The sequence below is a fragment of the Mastomys coucha genome, unplaced genomic scaffold (genome assembly GCF_008632895.1).
Source record: "Mastomys coucha isolate ucsf_1 unplaced genomic scaffold, UCSF_Mcou_1 pScaffold16, whole genome shotgun sequence".
NCBI lineage: Eukaryota > Metazoa > Chordata > Mammalia > Rodentia > Muridae > Mastomys > Mastomys coucha.
The window spans coordinates 93,861,264-93,873,419 of NW_022196898.1; the positions used below are offsets into that span (position 1 = coordinate 93,861,264).

Genomic DNA, 12,156 nt, shown 5'->3' on the forward strand with positions numbered 1-12,156 from the left:
GGCGCGCATGCGCGGCGCGCGCCGCTCAGCGCCGGAAACTTCGACCAAGTTCGGAGCCCCGCCCCCGCCGTCCCGCGACCCGCCGCCCCCTACTCGGTCGGACTGACGCGTCGGCCCGGCTGTCCCGAGTGCCATGTCGGGTTCTTCGAGCGTCGCCGCCATGAAGAAGGTGGTTCAGCAGCTCCGGCTGGAGGCCGGGCTCAACCGCGTGAAGGTGAGCGAGCGTGGGCGGGCGGTGGGCCCCGGGGGGAGCGCGAGCCCGGCCGGGCTGTGGGCCGTGGGCCGAGGGCGAGGCGCGGGCCCGCCCTTCCGCCGCCCGCGGACTCTTCCCGGACTCTCCGCTCCGGACGCCGAGTCTCGCCACCGACTTCCGTCTCCCGCTTCTCACCTCGGACTTAACTCCCAGGTCTCGTCCGTCCTCTGAACACGCGCGAGTCCGTCCGCTCGGGCGGCTCCAGACGACGGCCTGATGAGCAACTTTTGTTTGCGGAGCGCCCCGTTGTCCGAGGACAGCACCCTCGTTCAGTGCGGCCTCGAACAAAGGAGGTGTTTGGAAGCGACGCCACTGGCGTGCTTGCTCGTCTGACCTTGCTGGGGTGTCTGGTTACTGGTTCACAGCCCGAGAGGCCGAGGAGCGCTGGCCTGTGGTTACCTTGCCGGTCTGGTTGGGGTGTCGGGTCGACTTTTGAGGAAGGGCCTTCAGGCCCTGTTGGTAGACAGCTACGTATTCAAACGCTGTTCGTAGGACCGTTTCGTTATTGGCTTCTTTCTGATGTAATAGGTCGGGTTACATGTGAAACACTTCCCGGTGATTATAAAAAGAAACAAGAATATAAGCCACCCTGCTAGAACCTGCCAGTTTCCAAGGTGATTTGATTTTATATTCAGCAGGCTAGTCCTTATTTCTAACGAGTTTTTGGAGAAGGCTCCTATTTAGCTTTCTCAAGTAGAAATGTCAGAGACTGCTTAACTTCCTTAATGGTAACCTTAAGAGGAGGGTAGGGAGACGCCCATCAGTCTTGGTTTGAACTTGATTTCTCACTTCATCCAAGTGACTTCGTGGGTCTTGGTCAGATTAGAGCTCTGAAATTTGAGGCGATGTATTGATCATCATCATTCATCTGTATTAAGTATCATAAAGTAGGCCAGGAAGGAAAACAAATAGTGAGTTGAGGAAGGAAATGCAGACAGGCAAATGTAGCAGTAACGGTAGTGAGACTTAACCGTAGTGGGCCAAAGCGGGGAGCTCCCAGAGAACTTGCTTTTCTTTGAAAACCCTAGCTGCTCCGTGGCTACCTCCTAGCTTAGCTTGCTTCGTGCGTCCTAATTCTTCTGAAGGCTTCTGATTGGGATGATTTAAGCCACCACAGATAAACAGGTTTTTGAAGTTTCCACGGCAAGGAGCATCTCACTTGGAAACTTTACATGTTTTTTCCTAGGTTCCTAAATTAACCTAGGTGCCATTTGACATCATCCATGTACCGCACTAGGCTAGGTGCTTTTTTGCATGTGACATTTTAAAGCTAGCATAAACTTACCATTGCATTTGTTTAGGTGGTAATTAGACGTGCTTTACCAGACTCTCAGAGGTGCAGGACATTTGGAAGCCTGACTGGTATTTTGCAGTATAGCCTCCAGGAGAGTGGCTAGTGTCTGTTACTATGGTTTGGGTACTAGCAGCCATTCCATTTTCAGTCTCAAGGCTGCTGTTTAGAATGCTGGGTTTTGTTTTTTGGTTTTTCGAGACTAGGTTTCTCCATATAGCCTTGGCTCTCCTGAAACTCTATAGAGCAGGGTGGTCCCAAACTGAGGTCTACCTGCGGGGATTAAAGGAGTGCTCCACCTAGGCCTGGCTCCCTGTCATCATTTAACCTCTTTCCTGTACTGTTTGTCACACAGCCTTACGTATCTCACTGTTCCTTGGGATTCTGTGCCTAGAGATACAGTCCATATATAGTGGGACTTAGAGAAATGTGTGGGAAAGGAATTAACAGGCACTTTATGCTAAATGCTGTAACACTGTGAAAGCTCATACTTTACCCTCCAGTTTTAAGAGGCAAAAGCAGGGTGTGGGTTATTTGTACAAGTGCTTAAGAACTACAAGAACCTCTAATATTCAGTCTATGAGTCAGGCTGGACTTATACTGAATTGTTGTATAAGCCAAACAGATAGAGTGAAGCTGAGTTTAAGCCTATCTAGGGTGATGGATCCTTTGGTCACAATGTAGCTGTTATGTAGGACCTTTTGGTAGAGTATCTGTAACACTATTAACTCCTTAGGCTGCAGCACCAGGACCTTAGACATTTGCTATAATCTTAGAGATAACTGAGATTAAGAGTAAACACGGAAATTTAATGGCTTGAGTGCATTTTTAGTTACTCGGGGTCTGCATACACATTCCCTTTGTTTGAGATAGGGTTTTGCCAAGTAGCTGGACTGGCTTTGAACTCAACTGTTTTAAGTTATAGAGCCTGACACTGACAACTTTCTGTCCATGTGACTTGAAAATTAAAGTGTATGTATGGTATATGTTAGCATACATGCCATGATGCACATGGGGAATTAAGAGAACAAGTAACCTTGTAGAGTTTGAACTCTCCTACTTATATGTGTTCTGCAGATCAAACTCAGGCCCAGTTATTAACAACCTTTCTGAGTAGCCTGTCTTCAAGAAACATCGTATTTGCCTCAAATGTGATTTGGCAGTGTTGATACATGTATACAGTACATCCCAAATATAACTTCAGTATTGTTTATTATATCCCGTATTTCCTAACTAGGATATATATATAATGGTAGGTGCATGTCTTACATGCAAAGTAGTATATGGATGGGTATAAATTTAAAGAACAGTGAATTCTGAGTTCTGTGCTGGTTACCTTAGGTTCACAGGCATTTTTCCAGTTTGCTTTCAAGACAATTTGCCAATAATGTTAAGATCTTTTTGTTGAGCTATTAATACTTGTTACTTAATAATTGGGGGATGTGACTCAGTTGTTAGTGTTTGACCATGAATATAGTAAGTCTGCAATATAGTTGGATCCCAGCAAGATCCAGGACTCAGGTGGTTAGAGGCAGCAGGCTCAGATGTTCTATTTTCAAGGCTGTTGCCACATAGCAAGTTTGAGGCCAGCCTGGGCTACACAAGACAAAACAAATTCTATTTTCCCCAGACTAAGCTGTCAGAGCTTGTTAACAGCCCATCATATAAAAACAAGACATGCTGTGGTTTGTAGATAAGTGGGATTATACTATTGAGTCACTTCATGCTTGTGATGAGTAAACGTTGCAAATCGTTCTAAGTATGAGCCAGTATAGAACTGTTAGCTATAAGTTATTTTTGAAGTGATGTTTATTTCGTGTGTTTCCAGACTTATAAAGACCATCAGAACCTTAACCAATAGACATTTCTATTCTCTCACTATCCTAGGTTTCCCAGGCAGCTGCAGACTTGAAACAGTTCTGTCTGCAGAATGCTCAACATGACCCTCTGTTGACTGGAGTGTCTTCAAGTACAAATCCCTTCAGACCCCAGAAAGTCTGCTCCTTTTTGTAGTCATCTATCTTGAGGTAAGTTCACACCACCCCTTTGATACAAAGGAAGAACCAGTTAGGTCTTTTTATTTGTAGCACTGACAGCATCTATCCCCACCATCCTGCTTGGCTTGCCAAATTCCTTATTTTTGATGGTTACTGAAAACTAGGTTAGTAGTCACAAAGGCCAATGGTTTTTATTTTTCTCAGAGTGCTAAATAGATGTCATAACTGTAAAAAGGGCATGGGAGACTCCAAAATCCACTGCCACCAACAGCCATGTGTTTGTGCATAGCGCTGGCACAAACAGCATGAATATTTGGAGATCCTAAAATACTTTTTTTACTTACTTGCCTGTCAAATTGAAATGTTAACAGATTTACAGTGTTTATAGGAATGACTCTGCAGGTACCCTGGTAGATTTGTGGATAAACTGCCCTCACTGGTGTAAGAGACCCAAGGTGTGAGCAGCATAGCAGAGAACTAGGGAAAGCAAAGTTGGGGTACCTGAGTAAGCACGTACACCACAGGCACCCCAACCCCCCTTTTTCATTTGTTGAGCAAAGATAAAGCAAGAGAGAAGAGAGATTTACATTGGTATTGGCAGTAAACTAGATTTGAGGATTTGGACAGTATGTGGCTATCAGTTTATATTCATGTCCTAGGCTAAATGTCATGTGTGAAAAAAACCTGTTCCCCACAGATGTGGCCAAAACTGTTTTGGCTAATTTAAGATGTAATTATAGGATACTATCATTTGTAATCTTTGGCACATTAGTTACTAGTACTGAATTAGGAAGCAAACAGAGACTGTTTTTAAAATTTGCTGTGATACACCCTTATACTAACATTCTGACTTGAAAAGTCCAGGAAGCTGCTTCCTAAAATACCTAAAATGCTTTGTAGATCTGGGAGTGTTCAGGAAGTTAAGCACTATTCAGTAAATATGATTGGTTAAGATGACTAAGTTTTTTGAAACACTGAGAAGAAGGGGAATAAAGCTATTTTCAGTAACAGGTTCTCAGTAAAGAAAAAAGTACTGTTAACAGTCTAGCTAGTACCTTAGTATTTAACAGTGTTAATATTTGCTGGCTCTTGGCAATATTCACTGGACATCTCTACAAGTTTCATACTTTTGAGTTACTAAAAACTCTTATATAGAATCAGTTCCTATGTGTGCGTGTGTGTGTGGATATTACCAAATATTAAGTCAGAGGTCCATAGACTTTTTATTTTTAAGAGTCCACACTTAACTGTTTGAATGACATACATTTACAAATGGCTGAGATAAAAACCCAGATTTCAAAGTAAAATTAATGGCTGTTAATTCTAGCAGTAAAAGAAAACTTTGGATATTATGATTTGAAGAAATTTAGGGTAAGGAAAGGGTATTTAGATCTGAAAACTAAGTGAATTTATTAATCACCTTCCTGAAGTACGTATTATAACTCAGTAGGACTCAGTAGGCACTAAAACATGCATTTCTTTTGTAAGCTAGTTGATAGTCTAGTGTACAGTAAAAATGTGGGTTAAAAAAATTAACTGCAGTCAGCTTTTAAAAAACAAAGCCAATGTAAGCAATTTAACAACAGAGTGAAAAGGGAATGACTGTTAAAAGTGTTCCCCAAGAGGATCTCGACCTCAGTAAGTCTGTGTACACAGGGCTTTCAAGAGCTGAGCTTAAGATCAATTTCCAAGCTTGAGGCCATGTCTACTTTAGAGGTATAATTACCAGTGACTTGGAGATTTTAGTAATGCTTGAGTATCACTGCCCCTGCCCATGTTTGCTCTTTCGCACAGGGCATGATGGTTTTTTTTGGGGTGGGGTTTGGGGGGGTCAGCTCTTGCTAAACAGACCTTACTTTATTTGCTATTTATTAATTGAAGTTAATTGTTTTGTTTTAAAGTTTTCCCCCTAGAGGTTTTGTTGAAACCTCTTCAGTGTTTGTTATGAAGTAAATCAAAATTTCAAGTAAGTATCAAGGTGACCTGGTTATCTACAATTTCAAGTTCAGTTCAACCTTTTAACACCTTATTTTATAAAACAGGTCACACTTTTACTCATTTCCATAAGTTGTGAAGTTGCCATGCCTGTTTTTTCTTTCTCCTGTGTACACACACTTAGCTGTATTTTATAGTTTCAAGATAGTAATTTCTAAATGTATAACTATTGCTTCAATTTTGAGATGGTTTTTCCTGTAGTTTAGTCTTTTAAGCTGTTAGGCAGTATTCTGTTGTATGCATACACCTTCCTTTATCCATTCCTTTAGTGGGCTGCTTCACTAGGTGGTTTCATTGTATGCTGCCGACAGCAGTATGCACAGTCCCCTTGGTGTGTGCTGTGTGGAGGTGAATAGACGTGATCCCATCTTAGAAATCATTTTTCAGAGGATCTTTAGATTTTCCATGTTAAGCATTTTATATTTACCTTTTTATTATGATAAAGTATATTTCAGTAGTAATCTTAGTGAGGTAATCTGTGAGACTCCATAAAATAGGATTTTTCTGCCAGTTGTGAAAATTAAAGGAAAGTTGGATTTTAGTGCCTTTTATACTGTAGATTGTATTCTTTCTTACTCTCTAATACTTGGTGATAGTAAACAAATAATACTTGGTGATGGTAAACAGATAAACAGGCTTAGGAGTTGATTCACGGTGAGGTGCATACCAATAAACTCATCATGACTGAAAATATATCATACCCCTAAATTTATCACACCTCGTGTGTTGTAGCACAGCAAGAGGTTGGTAGTTGACATCAGGGGGTGTCGCCTCACTGCTGCTACTGCACAGCATCTCAGAAAAACTGAATGTGTTCAAGATTCAAAGTAGAATAATGTGTTATTACCCAACAAAATAGGCAGAACATAAACCATTTTCAAAATTTAAAGGGAATTGTCCTTGCTCAGGTATTAGTGATAAACTATTACACAGGTAACTCTTAAAACTTTATCTTCTTTTTTCTCCCACTAGGTTTCTCAAGCCACTTTTCATGAACCAGTGAATATTCAAGAGAACTAAGCTTGAAGTCTGTACAAAAGCTTCTCTTTAACACGTGCCACAATACACTATCTTCTACTTGTCAGTCCTTAACATCTACCTCTCTGAATTTCATGGATTTCTGTTTCACAAGGTTTAACTATTTTATATACACTGGCTGTAGCTACAATAAAGCAGCACACAAACCTTTGGCCTTGTTATTGATGTGAAATGTGATGTATACTAATCTTTAATTGGCAAGGCTTCTAGGAACTTACAGAACAACTGCAAATCTTTGTTCAAAGGTTAGGAGACTTGAAGTTTCTGTCCTTCAGTTATTTATGGCAATTATTTTAAATATTCCAAATACAGACGGGGAGATAGCTCAGTAAGAGTATTTGCTGTGCAATTGTGATCTGAGTTGAGATCCCTGCCTGCCACCTATGTAAGAAAGCTGGGCAGGACTGCACACCTATGACCCCAGCGCTTGGGGAGACGGTTTGTTGGCTACCAGTGTGGGTTAAAATGGTTAAACTCCATGAAAACCCGTTTAATAAGTAAGACAGAAAGGAACACAGGGCACTTGACAATGCCCTCTGGGCTCACACAGGCAACAACAAAAGATTCCAAACACACACCTTTGTAATGGCAGTTAGTTATACCAAGAAGGTAGCTGTTTCCATCTGGAGATAAGAGCTCCGTGAAAAGAATCAAGAACTTGAGAACTCAACACAGTGCCTGAATGAAGTAGGAAAGTAGAGGGCACTTGGGTAGAAAGGAGCAGGAAAACAGGTTAACTTCAGTGACTGTAACTTTGCTCCAAGCCTCAGTACCCTGCCCTCCAAGACTAGCGTATTAAATGAGGGTTCTACAAGCCTTTTCTAGCCTACAAGTCCTTTGGGAATGCAAATTAGAAAGTCTGAATCTTCATTCCTATGAAATTATTTACAACTAATCCGAAATGACAGCAAGTTTACGACTTTCATACCTAAAAATTTTTCAGACTTAAATAAAACTATATATTTACTATATGGAATAGAAATTCACAGCACTTGGTCATTTGTTCGAATACAAGATTTATAAAATCAAGTTCCATTTTGAAAAGGGTGTTTTGTTAAATTACCAAGTTTTTTTTTTTTTTTTTTTTAAAAAAGATTTATTTATTTATTATATGTTAAGTACACTGTAGCTGTCTTCAGACGCACCAGAAGAGGGCATCAGATCTCATTACGGGTTGTTGTGAGCCACCATGTGGTTGCTGGGATTTGAACTCATGACCTTCCAGAGCAGTTGGTGCTCTTCCCCACTGAGCCATCTCACCAGCCCAAATACCAAGTTTTTTAAGATGGGCCTATCCATCAAAATTCAGTGCTACTCCCCTAGTCCTTTATAAATGGAATTTTCTTCGACTTGTATCCATTTCTCGTGGCTGAAAATTAAAGGGGGAAAAAAGATAATGAACAACTTAGGTAAGATAGTAGAAACTGGCTTTCATAGATCTTCATGAATAACCATACTAAGACACTCTGGCTAGGTCTCAGACCCTTAACAGTCAGTCTTAAGGTCTAATTTGTATGTGCTGGGAGTTTCAGGAATTTATGAGACCCTGAATAGTCAGTCTTAAGGTCTAATTTGTATGTACTGGGAGTTTCAGGAATTTAAAGTAAAAAATGGTAAGGACGTACTGCTCCTAGCTAGGCAGAAAAGGATGGCTTCAAAATGTTCTTGAATCCAAAAGTCGTTCTCAAATAATGCAGCAGAATCGTAATGGGCTTAAGTCTGAGCCTAGTCCCCGTGAAGCCGCAGTAGTGCAGGAGGTCTGGCCTTGAGACTCCGCCATTCCTATGTTATTACTATTCCCATTTAAAGACCACAGGTCTTTGGGCTACTTCAAGCAAATCCTGGTTAATCAGCAGGCCAAGACACTACATCATGTTGGTACTTTCTAGTTCATGGGGGAAGAGACGCACCCTAATATGTCCACACAGTTAAGATGGGCTTTGGACAATAAGTACATACCTTGTGGACCCATTCATACTCTCCGTATTTAGAATCAAAGGTGCCCTTCTGAAGAGATCGTAACTTTAAGGTAAAACGTGGTCCAAGCTCCTGAATTCCCACTTTCTTTTCACTCTTGAATATGTATCTTCAGAGACAAAAGTTAAACAATCGAGTTCACTCAATTTCCTATGGCCATGCTTAAAGGACTTGTTATATCAGAATATAAGTTCATACTCAGTGTACTTACAGGACTGACAAAGTTCAAGTTAATGTGTGCCTCTCACCTGTGAAACCTGAAGAAGATATAATCCCGCTGATTGTGGAATGTGGCAACTTGTCTTCCAGTAAATTGAGGATTATGAGGAAAGAGAGAAGCAAACATACGTCCAATAGAATGACCTAGCCGTGTGGTAAAGTTATTTAGAATTATCTCAGGTACATGTTCTGTGGGGTCTTTGCCTCGTCGCTGGAAAAATTAAACAAACAAACAAAAGGGCCCAGTAAAGATAATTAGAAAAACTATACAAATAATTTTGGGGTATAGAATTTAGACATTAAAATTTTTATTTGTTTTTTGGCACAAGGTCTTACTGGCTCAGAATGGCTTATAACTTTTTAGTTCAGGCTTTCCTAAAACTCAGTGATCCTACTGCCTCAGCTTCCCATGTACTGGGATTACAGGCAGGAACCACCAATCTTGGCTATAAAAAAACTTTAAAATGACAAAAATGTAACAGGTGGCTCACTAAATATTCAAATCTTACTATAAAATCAATGTTTTATGGTAATGAAGACTACTGTTGTCAAAACTGTTTATGGTCTCACAAAGTCTCAGTAGAAAACCTGCTGTCAACAGATCAAATAAATAAAATCAATTAGATCTTTAAGAATGAACCAGGCGGTAGTGGCGCACGCTTTTAATCCCAGCACTTGGGAGGCAGAGGCAGGTGGATTTCTGAATTCAAGATCAGCCTGGTCTACTGAGTGAGTTCCAGGACAGCCAGGGCTACACAGAGAAACCCTGTCTCAAAAAAAAAAAAAAAAAAAAAAAAAAAAAAAAAAAAAAAATGTACTGATAATCTGAGATCAATATTGATCAAGGAGTATATAAGACTCACCTTAATTTCTTTACGAAGACGAACACTACTCATTTTAAAATGAGCAGTTGGACCATTTGGCAAATGACTCAAAATAAGTCCATCTGTTCATAAAAGTTAAGAAATATACCAAAATGTAACTTAAGTCCTAAACTGAGTAACAAGTTGCTTTCTTTATGGCCAAGGGCACCTAAAATCTATAAATTAGTGGATGGATGTATTTGTTCTTCTGGGTTAACAACTTTTCCTACCAAACTAAAGTCAAACCACATAAAATCTTTCAGGAAAATATGTATTAACCTAGAGCTTAGAGTCTCACTTTTTTTTTTTTTTAAACAATTAAATAGCATCATTCTCAAAAGGACCTTCTGATCTTTCAAAGTGAAAGTACAAAACAAAAACATCTCTCCATTGGCCAACTACTCAAAAAGATGGGATTCAATACAACCAGTATGTAAGTTCACCCCTACTTGTATGTTCCGTTTGTAAGATTAGGACATGATAGCGCATCATCCAACAGGAGTACAAATGTCTATGTTACACCGAAAGCAAAGCTACTGCTGCTTCCTAAGAGAAGCTCTTTGGATTAATGAGAAATTAAAGTCAACTTTTTTTTTTTTTAAAGATTTATTCATTTACTTTATATATATAAGAACACTGTAGCTGTCTTCAGACACCAGAAGAAGGCATCTGATCTCTTAACAGATGGTTGTGAGCCACTGTGTGGTTGCTGGGATTTGAACTCAGGACCTCTGGAAGAGCAATCAGTGCTCTTACCCGCTGAGCCATCTTGCCAGCCCTAAAATCAACTTTTATAATCTACTTGTAGTCTAGCATGAACAGAACTGTACTAGGTACTATAAAATACAAATTAAATATACAAGACCTACACACCGGCAAGGATAGCAGTCAAAAGCCTCAAGAGTGCTAGCTGCACTAACAGACTCATACTCGAGGTCTTACGGCACAAAGGTACTATAACTACTTTACTTTTCAAAGAGTAAGTCCTGGCTAGTGCCAAATTCTATCACAAGCAGCCAGAACTGAAATCAGTGGCCCAGCCCAGCAGTCCAGCCTGTGTCTGGGTAACTGATCCAATTGTAAAATTAAAAAGTACTTAAGGGGATGAGAGTCCAGTTTATTGTGCCATGACTCTGAACACTTCGGCTGCTGTCTTTACTAAAGCTTCTCAACCCTCCGTGTGCTGCAGCCCTTTAATACAGCTCCTCATACTGTGGTGACCCCAACCATAAAATTACCTTTGTTGCTATTTCATATGTTGTAGCTTTGCTACTGTTATGAATCATAATGTCAGTATCTGTGTTCCTTGATGGTCTTAGGCGACCCTTGTAAAAGGGCCGTTCAACTCCCTAAAGTGGTTGCAACACTCAGGTTGAGAACTGCTAGACTAAAGGCAGGTGGGCGTAGCTAAATTATAGCCAATTAAAACAACCACCAACCTCAAATATGTGGCCTTCAAGACAAACCTGCTGCCTTCAAGACAAGTTTGGAATGTAGTGGTTTGTGTGAGACCAGCACCAATAATGGTTGGTTTGTAGCTGGTAGACTGTTCAGGAAGGATTTGGAGTTGTAGCCTTAAAGATGGCTTGCCACTGGGGTGGGCTTTGAGGTGTCAAAAACCCTCACCAGGCCCCGTCTGTCTCTCCCCTCCCCCACTCCAACTTGTAGATGATGTGTAAGCTCTCAGCTCATACTCTAGTGTCACAGTCTGCCTGCCTGCTGGCATGTTTCCTGCCATGATGGTCATGGTCCCACTCTTTGAAACTAAGTTGTCAAACTCTGACCAAAGTTCTTTTGGTCATGGTGTCGTGTCATGGTACTAAAAAACTAAGACTAAGCCCCAATCCAAGCCATTTCATATTAATGTATATACAATGAGATTTCCAAAACAATACTGCCACCATTAGTTCTCTTCAATTTGTCACCAATCCATCCGATATTACTGCTGTCATTTAACATTTTCACTTCTACAACTACTTGTCTCCCGACTTTTCTTAAATGACATTTTCCACCTATCATTAAATAAGATTACTCTTGGTAAATGTACTTCCGAGTACATTTTCTAATACAGGTGGTAACAAAGCAGGATTTGGTCCTTGGTTTTAAGTAATAAGCCATATAGGACTTAGTCGGGTCATTTTATCTACCCCATTCTTCCTGAAGACAAGTGAAAAACTTAGTTTCAATGGCAGCAGCTTATTTCCTACCATTCTGTCAGCATTGACTCATGTTCAGAATAAAGACATTAGTTTAACACAGTAAGATACCTACAAACTCCGTTTCCTATATCCTATTTTCTTAAATGTTCTCTGACTTAGAGGCCCTCATACAGTCCTACAGTATATAGCCTTATAGTATACAGTCTTATAGTATACAGTCCTATAGTATATAGTCTTATAGTATACAGTCCTATAGTATATAGTCTTATAGTATACAGTCCTACAGTATATAGTCTTATAGTATACAGTCCTATAGTATACAGTCTTATAGTATACAGTCCTACAGTATATAGCCTTATAGTAT

At 40.4% G+C, this 12,156-nt stretch overlaps 3 protein-coding genes across 3 annotated transcripts in view; 1 reads left to right on the plus strand and 2 right to left on the minus strand.

The window, feature by feature from the left end:
* The window catches only part of Spata1 (spermatogenesis associated 1), a 37,766-nt gene extending 37,079 nt beyond the window's left edge, over positions 1-687 (minus strand). Inside the window, exon 1 of the mRNA XM_031375771.1 lies at positions 389-687. The gene's annotated coding sequence lies outside the window, so the exon portion shown is untranslated. The remainder of the gene's footprint in view (positions 1-388) is intronic.
* Gng5 (G protein subunit gamma 5) lies at positions 17-6,721 on the plus strand. Its single transcript, XM_031375777.1, has 3 exons — positions 17-214; positions 3,432-3,571; positions 6,509-6,721. Exons 1-2 carry the CDS (start codon positions 134-136, stop codon positions 3,555-3,557), a joined length of 207 nt encoding a protein of 68 aa, XP_031231637.1. The 5' UTR covers positions 17-133; the 3' UTR covers positions 3,558-3,571; positions 6,509-6,721.
* Positions 6,722-7,573: 852 nt separating this feature from the next.
* Positions 7,574-12,156, minus strand: part of Rpf1 (ribosome production factor 1 homolog) — a 16,248-nt gene continuing 11,665 nt past the window's right edge. Inside the window, exons 6-9 of the mRNA XM_031375776.1 lie at positions 9,634-9,716; positions 8,800-8,981; positions 8,534-8,660; positions 7,574-7,943 (exon numbers count right to left, since the gene is read on the minus strand). Of these exons, the coding sequence (XP_031231636.1) occupies positions 7,902-7,943; positions 8,534-8,660; positions 8,800-8,981; positions 9,634-9,716 (434 nt within the window). The 3' untranslated portion in view covers positions 7,574-7,901. The remainder of the gene's footprint in view (positions 7,944-8,533; positions 8,661-8,799; positions 8,982-9,633; positions 9,717-12,156) is intronic.

Bases quoted from the DNA above. Each gene is read 5' to 3' on its own strand.
- Gng5 (XM_031375777.1), top strand. From the start codon at position 134: ATGTCGGGTTCTTCGAGCGTCGCCGCCATGAAGAAGGTGGTTCAGCAG. The intron at 215-3,431 runs GTGAGCGAGCGT...TCACTATCCTAG, and splicing joins CCGGGCTCAACCGCGTGAAG to GTTTCCCAGGCAGCTGCAGA.